A 20,412-nucleotide genomic window follows, 5' to 3' on the forward strand; every position below is an offset into this window, starting at 1 on the left:
GACTGTGCATGAACTGAAGTAGTTACACAAATAATACGTGCCAGGCTTATCTATTCAAAAATACGCGAACAGGGATGTCAATAGTGTTGTTGCAGTAGCAGAAAACAGAACATAATGTACTACAAGAAAATCGCTTGCTTGTAACGAGTAGTCAGTTGAGCTTCCGGTATCGCGAGAAAGCCCGAGAATATGGAAACAAGACAACAAAAATAAATTTGTGGACAACAAGCCAGAGTGCATGATGGCGGCGTCGCTGCTACGCCGGGACAAGAGAGCTACTGCCGCCCACTTGAAGGCAGACTTAAACCGGACTGACAACAGCTCGGGACTCCGACAACTTCAGGACCTGCTTGACGCCGTGCTGAATCCCGAAAAACCAGCTGCGGACACAGAAGCCCTGGACTGGTGTAAATGTCTGATCGCGGGAGGCGAAGGTTTCGAGGAGTTCTGTAAAACCGTCCGCTCCTATGACAACGCGACTCTGTGCGGACTGGTTTGGACGGCTAATTTCGTGGCATACCGATGTCGGACCTGCGGCATCTCTCCGTGCATGTCACTGTGTGCTGAGTGTTTTAATAATGGAGACCATACGGGCCATGATTTCAACATGTTCAGGAGTCAGGCTGGTGGGGCCTGTGACTGTGGAGACAGTAATGTCATGCGAGACAGTGGGTAAGTCTTAGCTGCTCATGCTAATGGGCTAGCAGGAATCGTTCTGACAGGTGTTGCTGTGAAGTGAGCCAACCTAGCTGATAAAATTTTCCTATCAGGGYTTTCCGTGTCACTGTTTTGTGCTGTTATGTYGGAGATTTTATRAATTATTTCCAGTCTGTTGTGTCGAAGCTCCCTAAACTAGGCAGGTAACTTTTACTGCTTAAACATGGTTCTACTACTATTTAGCAACAGCTAGTCTATCTCTTTATTACCAAATGGTTACTGCCTAGATATAACATAAACGGGCGACTAAACTAGGTTATTTCTTCTGTCAAACTAGGAAACTGCTTTTAAGTAAATGTCTTAAATCAGTGATAGTGGTCAATGTAATCGCTCAATGATAAAACGGTGACTGTCATTGTTAATAGGACCTTACTTCAGACAAAATTTATATTAGAAAGATTGTTGCAAAGAAAATGGTTTGCCAAAAAAAGAAGAGAAAAAAAATCCCAATATTAAAATGACAGGTGTAGCTATAATTTTAATAAAACATTTCAAATGCACACATATTATTTAGAAAAAATCCAATTGTTTGTATAATGTATCTCAAAACCTTATAACAATTTTTTTATGTGGTTAATTGAAATATATTAACATATTTTTACGTGGAAAAATTTCTTTAAACAAAAAGTTCTATTCTTTACAATAAGTTTTTTCATTTATTGCAATTCTCAAAATGAAATGAAGACACTTTAAATAATTACATATACATTTAAATATGCCCTTGCTGTGTATTTACAGATAATAAACCATGTGTATTAAAAATACAAAATGCATGAGATTGAACCAAAACGAAACAAAAACTGGCTTAATCATTGTTGGCACAATAAAAGCAACTTGTTTCAATTACACTCTTTACTTAAAAAGTATAGAAACTGAAACATTTCCTTCTAACTTACAAATGACTTGTATTTATTACTSTTATGTATAAATATAGGTATATCTGTCTTAAATTTTCATTCATTTAGACATTAACAACTRCATGATACATGTTATTAAAATAGGACATAGTAAAAATTACTTGGTTGGCAACACAAAGTCAGCACATGACATATGCATGACAGAATTACCTTGTTAGAYGAAAAGTGTTGTAGGTTTTTTTCAGACAGTTCACTGKCAGTGCATAGCAACAGGTGGAGGAGGGGGCTTGCTGTGCTGCTGTGTGTTTCGACCATCTTAAACTCAGGTCACTCTGGAGCTTTCTTGGAATTTTCAATAAAATGACAGAAATCTAGGAATATGATTTAAAAATATTGTGCCTTTGAAAGTGTACTTTTAAAGAAATATCGAGATGCCTTGATACCAGTAACTGTCTTGAGATTATATCTGCTGTCCATCTTTAGTGATAAATTTGTAGTGATGCCTTCATAAAGCAGATATAGTTCTGCTTGTAAAATATAGCATTCTTCTTTATTTGGGTGTATATAATTAAGCGGTTACAGGGTTTCCCCCAGAAAACTTGCTAATAATAATAATAAAATAACTCCGAGGAGAGCCCGAAAGCTCCTCACTGGGCTGAACCTGCATGAGGTTAGCGCTGCTCGTTATCACAAACACTCCAGCAAAACTGGACCACAGACATAAACTTTACAGGGAGGGCACAGAGCCACACGCTGGGCAGCGTGTTGAGATGTAAACGCCGCATATAATTGTTCGTTCATAAAGATAAATCATTCTCACCCCTCCACAACGCGCACCTCTGAATTCGCTACAACTTATTCCTGCGGTTCACTTTGAGCTGCGCAACCAGAGCTAACGCGGCGGGTTTTAAACTCTTACCTAGAGTTCTCCAAAGGATCATAATTCCTCACAGTAAGCTGATGTAAATATCCATACAGGTCAGCCTGTGTCCAGTTTGAGTGAAAGGAGGCGCGCACGATCCCGCTGAGGTAAAGTAGCGGCAGCGCGCGAGGCAGCTGTGTGATAAAGTCCGCGCGCTGTCGGCTTTAAATGCAAAAACTATAAACCTATCTATTATAAACCTATCCTTTAGGAATAAATCTGCTCTGCTAATGAAATGCTAAGAGCAACAGAGACGCTTGCAGCCCGACTTAAAAAAAGGAAGCGATTATTATTATTATTATTATTATTATTATTATTATTATTATTATTATTATTATTATTTTCCTAGAAACGTAAACAAGCAACGCGTAGCCTGGCGGCGGGCTAAAGCATGGCAGGCCGCCAGGCTTATAATACACTGGGGGAAACTCTGGGTTATCTCTCTTGAAAGAAATCATCTCCTGGTGAGTGACTTGCTTATGTCATTACAGTCTTAAGCAACTTAAGGAAGGTATGTCCTAATCTTTGTTTACTATGGGTCAAATTGTACAGGACAAGAAATACAAAAAACWAATAATTTTTTAGTAGAGTACCAACTTTAAGCAAACCGATTTTACATTTAGCAAGATTTTTTTTATCAGTCTAATTTTTGGAGTCTTGGGGAATCAAAATTTTTTGGTGATTAATCAGAATCATCCAGATTTCCTATGATTGCTTTGGATCGGACGGTTCAAATACTTGAAAATATGATTTTTGTTTTTGCTTATTTATTAATTTACTTACTAGAGCAAAATGATACCTAATGCAAGACACCACCATATTGAGCTAACAAGAATGAGACAGGATGAGATTTTAATATTGAATAAAAAAAATATTCTAATAATCAAATGGAATGGATTCTTTCACGAAGCTTTAGAAACAGCGCTAGGTGAAGTAATATTTTATTGTAAATCTGGAGGGGCAGTGTTGTCCAAATGAATATTTTTCAAATGTGAGGGGATTATGTCCCCTTCACATATAATCATGGTGACGTCTCATTCATCTTTTTTTGTCTTTCTTTTCCAGTAAAAATCTTATAGAAGTAATTAACAAGGCCTTAGAAACTCTAATATGTTATAATCCCAATTTTAGGTTGGGAAGTCATACAAACATCCATATTGACTCTTAAATTTGTGGATTTTTCTTTATTTATGTGTTTTTCTTGAATTATTCATCTATTAGAAGCCAGGATTAACTTTTGTCCTTGACTTGACAGCATAGCATATACATACATTTAAGTTTAACGTCCCCAGTGTAGGGAATTAAGACCAAAGCATTTCTGTAGCAGTATTCAGTACCAGCTGCTTTGTCAGAAAAGTCTATATTTTATTTTACAAGGTTTTGTTTGAAAAATATGTATCTCATATTTAACTTATTTAAGGTATGCATACTTTAAGTGAAGTAATTATATTTTCATTAATATGTAAATGTGCATTCATGTTCTTTAAAAGGTCTTAAATATAAGTTATTAATACTTATTAAAACTCTTGGCTGTTATGGCATTGGACTTCATAGTTAAAATAAAATACATGCTAATATGAATGAGTGCAAGTCTGATTAGGTAAATATAATTTCATCCATGAACCGCAGCTAAGTTAGCAACATAAATGTCAGAAAATATTTAATTGGTAATTAGTTGTTTATTCAGCAGTTTTTGGACAAAAGGAACAATTTTAATAATCATACAAAGTTATGTGGTTGGGTAATAACTGCAAATTAATTCACACTGTTGGCATATTTGTTCAGAATGATTTTAATTACAGTGGCTTTCAATAATCAAGAGATAAAAAACAAATGTGCAAACATGAAAGAATGACTGTGAAAAATGCTTCTTTTGTGCCAATGTTTTTTTTAGTTTATGTATCATTTATTTATCTTTGTATTTTTCTTCACTGACAGGTTTTGCAGACGGCATAGGTTAAGAACCGGGGAAAATGTTCCCTCCATACCCAGAGATCTTCTCCTGATGTCCGAGATGGTTCTGCCTCGCTTCATCCTGTGCATCATTCAGTATCTGAGAGATGGATACATTGAACCAGGTGAAAACAGTTTAACCTCGAGCAAACTATTGGCATATGGGAAACCTTTCTTAGCTTTCTGATTTAACACGCCTGAAGTAATTAATTTATTCAGAATAACATAATCTAATATTCAAATTTTAATTGGCTCTTAATATCGCMTGATTGTTGAAATTGTCTTCCTTCTATCTGGCTCTACTGCTGTCTAGCTGGGGATGCTTTTGTAAATTACATTGAGTTTTTATCCTGGTTAAATAAATAAAAGAAAAAAAGAAAAAAGGTCTTCTACTTTATAAAAGCTGTGTTTCTCTGGTTGAAAAATAATTACAAAACAGCGTTCATTATGCATWCATAATCTGGACATTACACAATTGTGGTTTGCATCTGCAAGTGGTCCGGAAAGCGCTGGATCTTGTGACTTATGCTGCTTATCTCTGTTTGCCAGACACGTCAGTGGAGAGAGATCTCCAGAAGGTTCTWCAACAGCTGGAGCCTCAGATCACGTTTTTGGAGGAGCTCACAAAGATGGGAGGAGCAATGAGGACAGTACTGACAAAGATCTTGACCAATCAGCAAACGTACAAGGAGCTCAGCATGGGTAACCGATTTGGCTTTAAGCATACTGGATCTTTAGATGCCATGCTCCCTTCATTTAATTTTTTTTGTCAGTTTCTCAAGCAAATAATTCCTTTGAACTTGTGATTCACTGATGTTAAACAGCAAAGCTCCTGAAACTTTCAGCTGAGTGATTTTGTGCTCTAAAACTTGTCTACCCCCACGAAAATATACACGATTAAAATGCCTGCCATGATTTTTTTTAATTTGTCCATTACATTATCAGTTACTGTTTTTAATTTGCTGTTTCAGGCAAAGAAGACAACTTGTATGCTAAAAAGAACTACGACAAATATTTGTCAGCACTGAAGAATTCAGGTCTGGTGTCTGTGGAGGAKAAAAACCAAAGTGCTGCTGCTGACATTGCCGTTGGTGCTGAAGGAGGTGCTGGGGCAATGGTCCTGCTGGGTACGGTTTTATTTATGTATCTGTTAACCGTCTAGAAATAATTTGGACSTTTATAATGTAATGGTGTGATTTTTGATTTATGTGAGGAGGGGTGAGAGGAATGTTGGGGGGGGAAAACAGCTGTGGAATCATAGTGTCTGGCTTATTTGTTGAAGGGATGCTAAACTCCTGCTGCCTTAGTTTTTTTATTTTCATATGATTTCACATGAAAATTACTTAAAAAATTAGATTTGTGTCTCAAAAGTTGCTAACATGAACCGCGGAGAAAATGTTTTTGCTGGGCATCACTGATCAGCAAGCACATAACCTCTGCAGAACAAGAGAAACTTTGCTAGCAGAGTATAGACTTCCTAACACAATATTCTGTGTGAGTTCAAAGGCATAGGAATTGTTGAGACATTGCTGTTACTTTTACAGGGTTTCTCTGGGGTCCTATGTGAAAAAGCTCCTTGGCCAATGGTGGATGGCAACTAACAGTCCTGTTGAGAACAGAATGAGATGTTTCCACTATTAAAACTAAGTTTAGAGTTAGCACTATTTATTACCTCAGCTCTAATTCCCAAAGGTTGTTTCCCCCCCTTCTTCTCCTCAGTTTTCTGGTAAAGTTTCATTTTCTTGTTGCTTTTTTGTGGCTAAGAATTTTTACTTTGTTTTCTTAGGAACCACTGCACCAGGAAGCCCAGATGAGTCTGCTAAAGAGGTTCGTATCAGCATGCCTCAGTAGCTRTTCCCCACTTACTGTCATCAGGAAAATGAATCATGTTTGTTTACTCCACTAAGGACTTAGTTTGTTTTGGTCTGTTATTCTTTGTGGCTATTCAGTGTGATCGTGTTAGTATTCTGAACCAAACTAATCTAATTAAACTCCTAATCGGCTTTAAATATCTTATATTGCTTAACTGTTGCTTCATATTGTTTTTGTTTTCGTTTTTCAGGAGGATCAAGATGGAGGCCAATCTGTTGGCCAGAGGAAGAGGGTTAAACTTAGCAGCAGTACCAAAGGTAAATATCTGGGTGTAAAATAAAATTTCACAATAYGGGAACTAAATTGAATTATTCTTTGTGTTTTTGCCCTCAGATCCATACATTATTGATTCGCTAAAGCACAAATGCTTTCTGGAAGAGTTGCTATTTTGGACAATAAAATTTGAATTTCCACAGAAAATGGTCACGTTCTTGTTGAACATGTTGCCAGATCAAGATTACAAGGTATTYGGTTTCCTGCTTTCACTTTTTTTCAAGGYTTTATCTTCTTCTCTCTGAACTTTACTTCRTGATTGTGTCTTTCCATGYAACRAAATAAACCTTTTTACTTGCACTGCTGTCATTTATAACATAGCTGCAGAAAAACAGGCACTGTCAGAACAAACGGACTGTAAGTGTGATTTACTTTTTCTTGCCAGATCACATTCACAAAGACGTTCGTTCAGCATTACGCCTTCATCATGAAAACSCTGATGAAGAGCCACGAGTCGGACACGATGTCCAACCGCATCGTGCACATTAGCGTGCAGCTGTTCAGCAACGAGGAGCTGGCCCGACACATGACGGAGGAGTGCCAGCTGCTGGACATCATGGTCACGGTGCTCCTCTACATGATGGAAAGTTGCCTTATCAAAAGTGAACTTCAGGGTAGGTTAACCAAATCTACYACTTAGCGTTATGTTGATTTCACACGTTTTGACAGTACGACGATTGGCACAGGTACTCAGCTTTGATAACAATTCTTTGTGACATGACTGACAATTTTTAATTGCACAATACTTTATTAATCCCAAATGGAATCATATTGTTGGAGTATTGTTGTGTTATTAGATAAATAAAAACTGTTTGAACTTTTAAAATGTAGCAAAAACAAAGAAGAGGCTGAAGTGTCTTAGTAGAAATGCTCGGGTCACAAGATTTACACTAAAATTGAAGACTAACGTAGATCACATGATGTAAATGATTTTATTTAAAGCAAAATCCAACAATTATTTGTGGTGTTCGAACTGTTAATAAATAACTGTTTTTAAAGGGGTCCCAAGTATTTGCAGATTTTAGTTGYGGTCTCTACAAATACTGGGGGTCCAATGTTTACTCTACTATATTACCCAACATTTATTTCACTCCAAATAGTCCTTTGTGATTTGAATATTGGAAACACTGATACTATAAAAACGATTATATCTACAACATACATTGTGAAGCTCTAGTTGTTTTGGCCTTTCATCTTTTCTAGCCTGTCCCTGTCTTGTACTCTCTGGATCTAGTGTTYTATAGCAGGCATTACTTGAATTTTATAGAATTCCTRATGTAGGCAGCTGTATTTCTCATTTTCTGCATGCATCACAATAGATTTGACATCCAAATTAGTGCACAGAATGCCTTRGAAATTTGTGACCTTAATGGAGAAAAAATTGAGACCGGCACAACTGACTAAGAACTGGAGCTATTACAGCAGCTAACAAAGCTCCTTCATTGACATTTAAGACAAAACAACACAGTTTTGAAGAACAATATGCAGCAGATGTTTATTTGACTGAGTTTATTTGATCTTTGTTGTGTTGACGTATCCTGAAGATGACTTCAGCTTAAGACATCTAGGTGTACTTGTGGGATTTGCATTGTTTGACTTTTTCTGTTTGTTCTGAACAATTAAATGCATTCTACTGAAAGAAACCATATAATTCAAATGGGTAACACCTTATTTGAAAGGGGGTGAATAAGACTGACATGACACTGTCATAAACRCGTCATGAACATGAATAAGGCTTCATGAATATTTATGACTGTTGTCATAAAGTGTCATTCGGTAAATTATGACACTTTTAATACAAAGTTGGCATTATTCAAAATGTTTTTGTTATGGCAACTTAACATTAACCAAGAAATCATTACTGATATAAATTTGTTATAAAAGTATTACTGATTGCACTTTAAAAATTAGGTAACTTTATGTTATTAAAGGTAAAGTTTAAACAGTGATGATTTATTGGTTAATGTCAAATTGTCATAACAAAGACATTTTGAATAATGTCAACTTTGTATTAAAAGTGTCATAATTTACTGAATGACACTTTATGACAACAGTCATAAATATTCATGTTCATGACAGGTGTTATGTCATGTTTATGAAAGTGTCATGACAGTCTTATTCACCCCCCTTCAAATAAAGTGTTACCTTAAAATGTTTTGTTTTTTCCTTTAGATGAAGAGAACAATCGGCATGTTGTGGTAAACTGCAGTGAAGCACTATTAAAGAACAACACTTACTGGCCCCTAGTTAGTGACTTTATCAACATCCTCTCACACCAAAGTGTAGCGAAAAAGTTCCTGGAAGACCATTCCTTGTTGATGCTCTGGATGAGCTTTGTTTCATTTTTTCAAGGTATGTTTTTTTTWAAATTTATTTATGGAGTTAAATGCCATCTCTCATCTCTATGACCTGAATGTAATCGATCAGCTGTTTATGTCGCTATCTTAAACTTGTTTCACTTCACGCTGCACGTCTTTTACTTTTACTTAAGAACTAGACCTAACCCGACRCTTGAATTTCACGAACGCTGTGGGATTTGCTGGTCATAGTCTGATTTTCATTTACTTTGGTCATTCTGGTTTCCACTAAAATGAATGAGTTTTAGAAAAATAATGTGTTAGAGGAATTTCAGTCTGTGCTCCCCACTTTGCTAAATGTAGTCGGGTAGGACCCTAAAAATAACATTCACCTTTGCACAGTGGACCTAAGTATCCTCTTGCTGACAGCTTGAACACAGTGTCACTATTGGGTTTTACCCATGCTCTGCTCTCGCTAGAAAAATGTTTAATAAAGATTTGCAGCCTAGATATTTCTGCTGAACAAATACCTGCAAATATGTTTTAATGACCAAGAGCAGTGAAAGATAAAAATGCAGAACAATACTATGCTACTTTTTTTTTTTTTTGGTTAGAGCATTGATTTAAAATTTGACATGTTTCTTTCTAAGGCATGAACCTGAATAAGCGGGAACTGAACGAGCACGTGGAGTTTGAGTCTCAGACATACTATGCAGCATTTGCAGCAGAACTCGAGGCCTGTGCACAGCCAATGTGGGGTCTCTTGACACACTGCAAAGTCAAAGTAAGTCCATGAAGCTTACATTGCAGCTTTTTTTCTTGGCTTCATGCTTTCACGTTTGAAGGCCCGTTGGAGCTTTGGACATACTGCGCCTACAATTCTTACAGCGTCTTGCAAAATTATTAATTTTATTAGAGCATTTTTCGGTACTTAAAAGAATGATGGTGAGCATCCAGAATGCCAGAGTTAAAGCAAATGTACGGGTGGTTGATTTAGTAGAATAACCAGAGAAACAGAGAACCAGTGCTCACTGTATCTATTTTCCCCGTTTAATTTGGGCAATCTGGATGCTCCTTGGGTAAAATTTGTTGTCAGCATACTTTCAGAGGAAGAACTATCAAGCATACAGATATGCAAGCCAGGAAGAAAAACCAGCCTGATCAGTCAGGAGGTGAACAGGCAATCAGCCAAAAAGGAAACATCTGTGTGTAGATGAACAAGTTGGAATACAACCAGGAAAAGCAAAAATCACCTAACATTCATCATTTAAAGAAAACACGCACACAAAAAATGCATTCATCGTAGAATCCATCAAGAAAGAGAAAAGCCTGCATGTGATAAATCAACAAAAAGCAGCACGTAATTGTGATGTAGAAGTAAAAGGTACATAATCTTGACCAGTTTCTTTCAGTCCCCTGAGTTCATACATTAATACTGTAGAGCACCTCTTTCGCTTGAGCTTTGTCAGTGTTTGGTGCCTCCATCAGCCTTTCTTCCAGGATTGTGGTATTTAGATTGATCTGTCTTCTCGTCACCTCTGACCAGCTTCCCTGTCATAGGGAAGCATCTCCACAGCATGACGCTACCAGCACCGTGTGTCATGGTGGGAGTTTTCTTTGCTTGGACTTCGGCATTGTTTTCTTTTTCTGCCAAAATTCGTATCTGGCATATTTTGGGCCAAAGGAAATTTAGTTTCAGTCTCATGTACTAAAATGGACAAAACAAACTGTGATCAGGACCAACAGTTACCACCTGAGCTGTTGATCTGTGCAGCTTTTCCAGAGATACCATGGGCCTCTTGACTAACTTCTAAAATTAACTCTCTATTTCCTAGTGCCCATGCCTTGGTAGGTTTTACAGTTATGCCATCCTCTCTTCATTTCCAGATGATTAATCAAGCAGAGCTGTGTGAGACTTCAAAGCTTGAGAGATTGTTTGGTGTAAACTTCTCCCCAACTTTTTCCCTGACCTGTCTGCTGTATTCCTTGGTCTTCATGATGCTGTCTGTTCAATATATTCTCTAACAAAACTTTTGACTCTTGACTGATTCTGTGACTTCTGAAGGCAGGTGCTTGGATTAGATTTTATTACACGGCTTTTAGAGTAAAGTGGACTGAATATGAATGCATTCTGCACTTTTTTTTTGTGGAAGATATTTTTAAAAATATATTACTTCCTTCAGTTTTATGATTAGATACTTTGTTGATAATCTATTGAAAATTGTGGTGGAAGAATGGCTAAGGTGTTCAATCCATAATGCATGATTCAGAATGGATTTTAATTTGTTATATTTGGTTAACAGGAGACCCAGGAATATACAAAAACTGTTGTTCGCTATTGTTTGGAAACACTCCAGATCTGGTTTGATGCCATTGGCTTCATTGATGAGGTGAGTTTCACTGTTGCATTTTTGCTTTTGCAGACAAGTTTCCTTCTAAGTTTTTTTTTTTTTTTTAATATTTCTTTCCTCATTTTTCGCTGCACGTCTTTCCCAGCCTGCTCCGAATCAAGTGACGTTTCACCTGCCGCTCCATCGCTACTACGCCATGTTCCTCAGCAGGGTATGTCGGAGCTTTTTCCCTTCTAACAGCGAGTTTGTGATTTAGTTCTGTGCTGTGGTGCTAACTATTCGGTTGCAAATCCGCAGGCTGTGAAATGTCAAGGGTTGGATTTGGACAGCCTCCTGCCTGACCAGGAAATGCTGATGAAGATTATGGTGCATCCACTCCAAATTCAGGTATGATAATGGAAAACCACAGATGCACTTSTTTTTTTACCCCTCTACATCCAAAGTTTAAAAGCACTAATGTGTTGCTCAAAACATTTTTTGTTTACTCAAGGCGTGCCTGTCTGAGATCCACAGCAACATGTGGGTCAGGAATGGTCTGCAGATTAAAGGACAAGCTATGACTTATGTGCAATCACACTTCTGCAACTCCATGATAGACCCAGACATCTATCTCCTTCAGGTTGGAAGCGAAGCCTCACAGTAACTATATATATTTTTCCTTCTGTTTTTTTGTATTAAATTATTTTTTGTGTGTTTATTATTATAGGTTTGTGCATCAAGACTGGATCCTGACTACTTCATTTCAAGTGTTTTTGAGAGGTGAATTGCCCCCCACACCCCTATTTCTATTGTGCAAACAGTATTTTCATTAGTTTTTAAACTTTCCGGAACGTGGAATCACCTCATCTTCTCTGGTACAGATTTAAAGTRGTCGACCTCCTGACGATGGCTTCTCAGCACCAGAATGCCGTGTTGGATTCTGAGCAGGAGAGGCCGATGCTGGAAGGCGCGTTGACGTTTCTGGTCATACTGACGAGCCTTCGCATTCATCTGGGTAAGCAGTGGAAAACAGAATTCCTCCTTTCTACTGGCAGCATGAGAGTAACAATGAGTTACAGTGTGCTTAAATTAGATTTTGAATCTAAATATATGCTTTAATTASCTATTTTTAAGGAATTAAGGGRCAGCATCTCACACTTTTTTTTTTWMMMTTTCTTTATATTTATTTTACTGTGCACGCTAAAAAAGGGAGTATTACCTTATTTTTAATGACTGTTATAAATGATATGATCTTGTAAAATAAAAAAAAAWTTCTGACATGCTTTGTGAAACTTTAATCATCTTCTCTCCTGCTGATGTTTTCTAACAGGAATGACGGATGATGAGATTCTTCGGTCCGAGATGGTCTCCCAGTTGTGCATGAACGACCGAACCCACAGTGCACTGTTAGATCTTGTATCCTTCAGTACTTCACAAATACGCTAAAGACCATTATATTATCCGTAAGTATTTTTTGTTTTTTCCTTAAGACTTTTCTTCTAGATTCCAGAAAATCCCAACCCAAAGAGCGGCATTGTTCCGGGTAGCTGCAGTTTTGAGGACGTGCTCTCTGCTGTGGCTGATTTCAAAGCGCCTGTGTTTGAGCCCGGAGGCTCCATGCAGCAGGGCATGTACACCCCTAAAGGTAAGAGGGTTGAGTTGATGAAAATGTGCAAAAGAGAAACAGACAATGGTATGAGGTGATGTGTGTCTATATATGGCACAAATATTTTTGGAATAAAATCCAAAATGCATAAACGGAGCCATGGCAACAAAAGAAAATAGGCAAGTTATTAAAAAATATAGCATGTGTACAATTTTCTGCATTTCCAAGTTTTCTTTGCAAAAACTCTTTCCAGAAGTTTTGTAGAYGCTCAGAGCTTTCTAAAATAACTCCTCAGACATCTATAATGGCACCCAGACCATGGATTTTATAGGCTAAAAATCTCTATTRCAGATTAACATTTTGGATGCTTTACAGTGATGGATTGTTGTTTTGTTTTTGGAATCAATACGMAGGTACTCTTCTGTTGTCTAAACAGGTTATCAATAGAAGAGGCTGTTAAACAAAGCGACTTCCACCCGACAGAAAAAAATACTGCAAATAGTTGGATTAATGAGTAAATCATTACATTTAATGAACAAATCACAATATAAAATTGAAATGTATATTAGAGATAAAAAATTACTTTTGCTCCATGCATTATGTTTGGCATGTYTATTAGACTAAATAATTGATTCATTTACTTGTAGTTCTTCAGTAATAATAAATATGATTGGAGATGATTAGAGAACAGTCTTAAGTCTGAAACTTTAGGGTTTTGTGTGACAAGAGTCACCACTTGGGGGCAGATTTTCACCATTTTTAAAGGACAGATGAAAACTGGGAGCAAAGGATTCAATGTCACTTTGTAGCAAAGCTTTTCCCCCTCTGTCTTCTTTTGTTCCCTCTAAATAGCTGAGGTGTGGGAGAAGGAGTTTGACACCATCATGGTCGTCCTCAGAACAGTCTATCGCCGTGATGTTCAGTCAGCAATGGACAGATACTCAGCATTGTAAGTCACCATTTCCACTATTTATTCCTAACAATTCATTTATTGTCCATATTAGACTGGGATTAGATTCACCTCTGTCACCTGTATCACGAAAGAGCATGATGAGAAAAGTTCAGGATCGGTGACCGCTACATCTGCCGGAATGGGTTCCAATTAAATGACCAACCTCAGCGATCCTTTTTTCTCTCTGAAATACAATTGAATTGTGAAAATYCATCTTGTTGACTGCGGCTCAGATGCCTTTCAGGTCAACATTGTTTGTAAGTGGAAGAATTAACTAAGGGATAATTTTCTCCAAAAGTTTCCAGAATGTGTGAAAAGGTTGCAAGGTGGCTAATAGGATTTTAAAAAGAGAGGAATAAACTTTTGAAGGTTTTTGTGCCAATTTCCTCCCTTTATGCCAATTTTATGCAAATAAATTAGGTGTTGATAACAGTGACTCTTTTCTTTGTACAGCAAGAAAGAGCTCTGGTCACTTTTGCACCTTCTCTAGCATTTTATCATAACGACCTTCAGATTGCAGTTTTAGTAAAGTCTTGTGCTCTTAAACCTTAACGTATCTTGATGCAACACATGTAGGTCACAGAATGAAATAATGGTCTAATAGCAGCATATGATTGGCTGGATGGCATTCTAATTAGAAGCACAGCCCTCCACAGCTGTTGGTTTTTAATMGTTTTTAATGCGTTTATAATATAATTGAGTTACAACTTTTAAGAAAATTGATGGGCATAAAAATATAAACTAATCCGATTTTTTTTAAAAAGATTAACCTGCTGTCTGATCTTTTCTTTTGTATTTTAAATGATGATTGTACTCATTTCAAATAAAAATGTGTCTTTTCTGTTGTTTATTCTGTGCTTCAGTACACAATAGTGTGATGTATTTCTCCTCGCAACATCTGAAACTGTTATTCCCACCTTCAGTGTGACAGCAGCCTCCCGTTACTCATTTACTCCGACTGTGATGGATTACTCGTCACACTGACCCAGTTCTTGTTAAAATGATGAAGTCATCACTAAAAGAGTGCTCTTGCATAGACTGAAACCATTTTGTWAATCAATTAGTGGCTATGAAGGTTTTATTTAAAGTATTTTTTTCATTTTTTTTCTCTAATTTTCTCTTTCTCCTTCTCCTCATTTGTGACGGCATTATCTAGTTTGAAACAGTATGGCATCCATACTGGAAACCCATGGCCACCTTACAAAGAGAGGACTCCTCTACATCCTTGTTACAAAGGTTTAATCCGACTATTACATTGCAAAACCCTGCACATTGTGATATTCACTCTACTTTACAAGGTGAGCCTGTTTTTCATCTCGGTTTACACTTTTATTTTTTATTAGATTGGTATGGATTTGTTATAAGAAAAGACTGAAGTACAGGACCTATAAAACTGCTCCACAAATCGATAGTCAGGCTGTGTAACAAATGCTTTCCATAGTTTTCCAGTAGAATTTTTTACCTGAATATTGTTTTATTGTTGTATCTGTGTAACTATATCATTTTATGTTATAGATATGGATGGATCACCAGAACATGTCTGAACATGTGCTGTGCATGGTCCTCTACCTGATTGAGCTTGGCTTGGACAACCAGGTTCAAGACCACAAAGAGGATGAGGTGAGTACAAGTACAATCTGTACAGCATCAAAACATTATTCTTCATTTGTCTTAGTTCTCATTCTTGTGATCACTGTTTTTGTCCACAAATTCTTCATGCTTCGTCTTCCTTTACCTTCCTTTACAGGAGCCCTGCATTGAGGAGCACTGTCACGACAGCTGGTTCCCGGGCACCAATCTGCTTTCCAATCTGCACCACGTCATCAACTTTGTAAGGGTCCGGGTTCCTGAGACRGCACCCGAAGTGAAGAGGGATACCCCTCCCAGCACGAGCGCTGAAGCTTCCTCTTATGGCCAGGCAAGTGATGCTGGACGCCTAGACCACATTTACTGCCATACATTGACAATGTTATAAACATGTAGSTGTATGATTTTACAACACTTTACAATACAGTTAATGGTAATTTGAAAACCATTAAACTCTACATCTCTATTCTGTATAAATTTAGAAAACAACATATCTGAAATGCCAGTAAAACCAGCACCAATTCCCTCTGATCGAATTTGCAGCGTATCCATCTTTACAAYGAAGCTGTGACCTTTAACATGTAGACTATGTAACCCAGACATGTTTTAAAACTCGTCTAGTGTTTCGTTCAGTTAAGGGGCCGGCATTAAGCTGGGCACTAGACATGAGGAGAACCACGGCAACTAAACATTTCTTTGTGATTTAACCAGGGAAAAGAAAATACTGTTCATGAACAAGGAAGCCTTCCTTAAGCTGTAGTCTAGTTCTACTCGTATCTGTATTTCCAGTCTGCCGTAGCTCGCCAGGTAGCTTTCTCTTTAAACATATTTTGCTGTGCTCTTGCAGAACTCCAGGCGTCTCTCAGGAAATTGGAGAGAGGTAGCTGTCTGCACCCATTACCATAAAAACAGTCTAATTACTTTAATGGCACTAGCACCAGCTGCTGCATTTGTCTATCTTATCTCTGGTATGGAAGCGTCTCTTTGCATGTGTTTGGTGGTTTGTGTTTTCCAAAGGAGCCCTGCCTCGGTGTGTTGAGGCGTGAATATAATGCTGTGCTGCAGCAGTTTCCCTCCCTGTTGACTGCTGAAACTAATTGCGTGTGCAATGCAGGTTTTGGTGTAAACGATTTTTAACCGCATGTCAGTATGATTGATGGTGGCTTGACGGGCTTTTATGATGTATGTTTATTTAAGAGAGCAGCTCGGGTCCTTTTCTGTCAGCCTAGGTCATGCCAATCCTTCACAGGGCTTGTGTGTTTTACGTCAGGGATATTCGAATTTTTTTTCCCTCTAATATTGTTGTCATGACGAGGTGTAATGTCAGCTGAAATTTTATAACGGTCATTTGTTTTGGGTTGCATTGGTTCTGTCAGGATATGGTAATAAGACTCCAGGCTAATCCATCAAAATCCAAGTGAGCAGTAATAAGGCTATGTTAGGAAAGCTTGTCTGCACCAAAATAGTTCTACAGTGCACGTAAAATTTTATGCTTTCTCTTGTTTTTCTGTGAAGATCTTTGATATATTTCAAGCTCTTAAGTATATCAAGTACAGCATAATAATCTTTTAATGGAAAAGCTAGAATTTGCTCTTCCCGTGAGGTTTTTGTTTACACCGCCAATGCCTGATGACCAACCAGAGACCAAAGTATTTCATAAGAGAATGTTTTGAAATGTGCAACTTCATAAAAAAAAGAAAAAAAAAGGCAACCACGGTTTTCATTGGTTTCTTCAGAACCTACGAGAAGCTCAGGTGTTCAGCCTGGTGGCGGAGCGCAGGAGAAAGTTCCAGGAAATAATCAACAGAAGCAACACAGAAGCGGCTCAGGTCGTCAGGCCCAAGAGCTCCTCRACCCGCTGGGTCTCACCAGGCACGCCCCCCCAGCTGGTCACCGAGATCCTGGAGATCCGAGAGAGCATGCTTTCCCTCCTCGTCAAGCTGCACCAGAAGATGTCGTCCAAGCAGAACTCCCTGTCGGCCTCCTGGCTGGACGACCCGGACACAAGCCATCACGCTCACGGAGATGGCATTACAGCCATCGAGCGGATCCTCACCAAGGCGGCCGCACGCAGCTGCCAAATCAAGCGTAGCATCCAGGACATTTGTGGAAAGGTGTGTCCTCCAGTGCCGCCAAAGAAGAACAGTCCGTCTGACAAGAAAGCTATGGACAAAGAGGAAAGGTGAAGTCACTGCGTTTTATTGTGCTAAATAAGAATATCAAATCTATGGGTTAATATTTCATATAAACTTACTCTGATTTTAAATATTGCTCATCATCTCCTTGAGGCAGGGTATTGATGAAAGATGCTCTGTTCAGATATTTTGCCAATAGATTCCAATCAATGATTATGTAAAGCTTTTGCCTTCCTACTTCTCTTATTGTTTTTTTAAAAAAAACAATTTTTTCTTTCTGGCTAAATGTTGATATTAAAAAAATAATCTCAAGGACATAGAACTTACTTTCTCTTCATCACTGAAGTCTTCAAATAAAATACTGCAGGTTATGTGAAATACAGATATTTTTTTCATTCCATCTTTTTTCTACGTCCTTAACTACAAGACAAAAAGGCATTTAAAGGTTGTCTATAAAGTATATTCAAAACAAGCAGCTTTTTTCAGTTTCAGATTGCAACTACACAAAAACTTTATGAAATCTAACAGTCTCGGTGGATCATAATATCGGTGCATAAAATATCAGAAAGGACTATTTGGTTAGCTTCAAGTCTCCCGCATTCATGTTCTGCATACCAATAATATTTTCGGCCAGTTGAATGGACTCTGTCCTACATCAGTTCCTGCAGGCTGTAGGATGTAGATTATTTTTAGTGTCTGGGTTTCTAAAATTCTGACATGGTCCTGAGCACTTTGTACGAATGACAAAAGAAAAAAAATCTGAAAAAATGTCATTTTGGTTTTCAGGAATAAGACTGTTCTATATTTTCTTGATATTGTACATACCTAGTACCAGACATAAACTCAGAGCATCTGCGAGAGAGGAGAGTCTACAGTAAATATTTTAAGCTCTGTTTAGAAGTTAGCGTGTTGATGTGCTAAATGTCATAAGCGTTACAAAATCTATTGTCTTGATACGATGCGTTCACTGATTGGAGATGCAATGAGATTTTAAACTAAATTTTAAAACATGCAATAAAATTGTGACATTGTTGCATCCTGCAGTCTGTCACCATGTACTTGTTTAAAAATAATCATTTTAGAATCAGACAAAATATTAAGAGATGATAAATGGCTTGCATACAAGCACAATGATCAGCTMGAAGTCTGACGTGGAGACGTGTAAAGGAGCAGATAAGCGGAGGTTGTCTGTACACAATCCTGCTTTGATGATCTCTAATGTGCAGATTTCATGCGCTCAACACAGTCTATCCCRCATTATCATTTATGTTGCAATTAATTGTTTTAACGTTGGCCGTGAAAATATGTTCGTATCTCTCTTCTGAAAACCAAAATGTTGAATGTTGTACTTTATTCCCCTTGAAATTTGCCTCTAGTCTGTGTGTCCTGTGGTTAATGATGATAGAAACGGCTTTAACAATCCTGTAACAACCTCCCTTTGGCGCTCGTTTCATCCCTCAGAGAAAATGAGAGGTAGATTTTCTCTCTTTTAAACACATTAGATCTGTTTCCAAGCCAACCGTCGGAGAGCAACGTGGCCACTGGCGCTGAAAATCCATACGCCATTATTTAATCTGATTGCTTGCACCCTTTTAGTTATCAGTAGGGAATAATTGAGCTACTACACTTCTGTCAACATTTGATTCSGTCTTCTTATTGGTCTTCATTTACAAAACTCTCCTCACCTCCTTCAGCTTTAGAGGATTAGCTAGSCCACCTTATTTATTACTATAGTGCCATCTTTAAYGTTGAAARCTTGAAAATAATTGGTAATCCTTTTGTGTGCTACAGTATTTCCAACTAGATGRAAATAATTGTAATATTTCCTTCACATTTGTGATGTAACGAACCCTCAGGAGTTAAGTRATTGATGGTTGGTACGAAACTTTAACAATGCGTTTGTTTTTGATGTMACATATTTTRCATGCCTTTTTTTCTACAATGTATCATTCAAAACTAWGCATATACTCAGTGATTGAATTATTGTAAATTTACCTTTGAAATGCRTACTAATTAATAACACAAATACAGTGGTAAAATTGGTTTTAAATTCATCCTGTATTTTCTCTGTTTCAGGCGTCAGCGGGCCCGAGAGAGGCAGCAGAAACTTTTAGCTGAGTTTGCTTCAAGGCAGAAGAGTTTCATGGAAACGGCCATGGATGTTGGTGAGTCTGTTTATCTCTGCTTTTAGAGTTGGCGCTTCAAAATGACGGTCCTACGAGGATATTTAAGAGCRTTAAATATACGTCCTCATTATTAAGACGTTATTGGAATAACCTTGCACAAATTGAATGAACACATTCTTGTGTTAAAGATACAGAGAGTGAAGTTTCTTCTGCTGAGTCAATATTCTCTGTCTTGGATTCCTGTATCTCTTCCTGGAGTCAAAGTGATTATTGTCCAAAGACCTAAAAATAAATAAATGTGCTGCCGTAGCTTTGTCTTAGGTAGCAATATTGCAGCAAAACTGCACTAAGTGCTGAAATATTTGCTAACAAAGAATACAAAATCACAAAAATACAAATATAAATGGGAAACAGGAAAAACTAGGATGAACACCTAACATTTTGATGAATTTAGTCAAAGGTCTTTGTCAAAATATATATATTTTTAACTGCACTTAAAGCTAGGTGGCCAAAAATATTTTCCATTTTGGCCACCTAGTGTATGGAGAGGTTATCTTCCTGTTGTTTTGGCTCATCTGGACGGATGCACCCACTCATATGTCCGGACAACAAGTTTAACGTTCTCTTTACTCATTTTTTGCTCTTTTCCGGCTCTCCACCAGGTTGTCTATTCAAATAGTTACTAAAACTGAATAAATGTGACAGGTTTTCTCCAGAGGTTTTAGCCTCCATTATGTTGCAAGTCATCATCAAGACTGGCAGCCTTTTTTATATTTTTATATATA

General features: G+C 37.6%; 1 protein-coding gene across 2 annotated transcripts in view; it reads left to right on the forward strand.

Annotated features, from left to right (window-relative positions):
- Positions 1–152: 152 nt before the first annotated feature.
- ubr3 (ubiquitin protein ligase E3 component n-recognin 3) overlaps positions 153–20,412 on the forward strand; it is a 40,331-nt gene continuing 20,071 nt past the window's right edge. The window contains exons 1-25 of one of the 2 annotated variants that reach the window (XM_008399679.2): positions 153–672; positions 4,435–4,574; positions 4,999–5,151; positions 5,421–5,576; positions 6,236–6,276; positions 6,512–6,578; positions 6,655–6,785; positions 6,980–7,208; positions 8,767–8,946; positions 9,542–9,675; positions 11,195–11,281; positions 11,388–11,453; positions 11,540–11,629; positions 11,733–11,861; positions 11,949–12,001; positions 12,103–12,236; positions 12,552–12,637; positions 12,725–12,866; positions 13,680–13,776; positions 14,936–15,077; positions 15,295–15,399; positions 15,527–15,697; positions 16,214–16,246; positions 17,103–17,548; positions 19,578–19,666. In XM_008399679.2, the coding sequence (XP_008397901.1) occupies positions 239–672; positions 4,435–4,574; positions 4,999–5,151; positions 5,421–5,576; positions 6,236–6,276; positions 6,512–6,578; positions 6,655–6,785; positions 6,980–7,208; positions 8,767–8,946; positions 9,542–9,675; positions 11,195–11,281; positions 11,388–11,453; positions 11,540–11,629; positions 11,733–11,861; positions 11,949–12,001; positions 12,103–12,236; positions 12,552–12,637; positions 12,725–12,866; positions 13,680–13,776; positions 14,936–15,077; positions 15,295–15,399; positions 15,527–15,697; positions 16,214–16,246; positions 17,103–17,548; positions 19,578–19,666 (3,535 nt within the window). In that variant the 5' untranslated portion in view covers positions 153–238. The remainder of the gene's footprint in view (positions 673–4,434; positions 4,575–4,998; positions 5,152–5,420; positions 5,577–6,235; positions 6,277–6,511; positions 6,579–6,654; positions 6,786–6,979; positions 7,209–8,766; positions 8,947–9,541; positions 9,676–11,194; positions 11,282–11,387; positions 11,454–11,539; positions 11,630–11,732; positions 11,862–11,948; positions 12,002–12,102; positions 12,237–12,551; positions 12,638–12,724; positions 12,867–13,679; positions 13,777–14,935; positions 15,078–15,294; positions 15,400–15,526; positions 15,698–16,213; positions 16,247–17,102; positions 17,549–19,577; positions 19,667–20,412) is intronic. The other variant, XM_008399687.2, reaches the window with a different exon arrangement.

The sequence above is a fragment of the Poecilia reticulata genome, linkage group LG2, assembly GCF_000633615.1.
Source record: "Poecilia reticulata strain Guanapo linkage group LG2, Guppy_female_1.0+MT, whole genome shotgun sequence".
Classification (NCBI taxonomy): domain Eukaryota; kingdom Metazoa; phylum Chordata; class Actinopteri; order Cyprinodontiformes; family Poeciliidae; genus Poecilia; species Poecilia reticulata.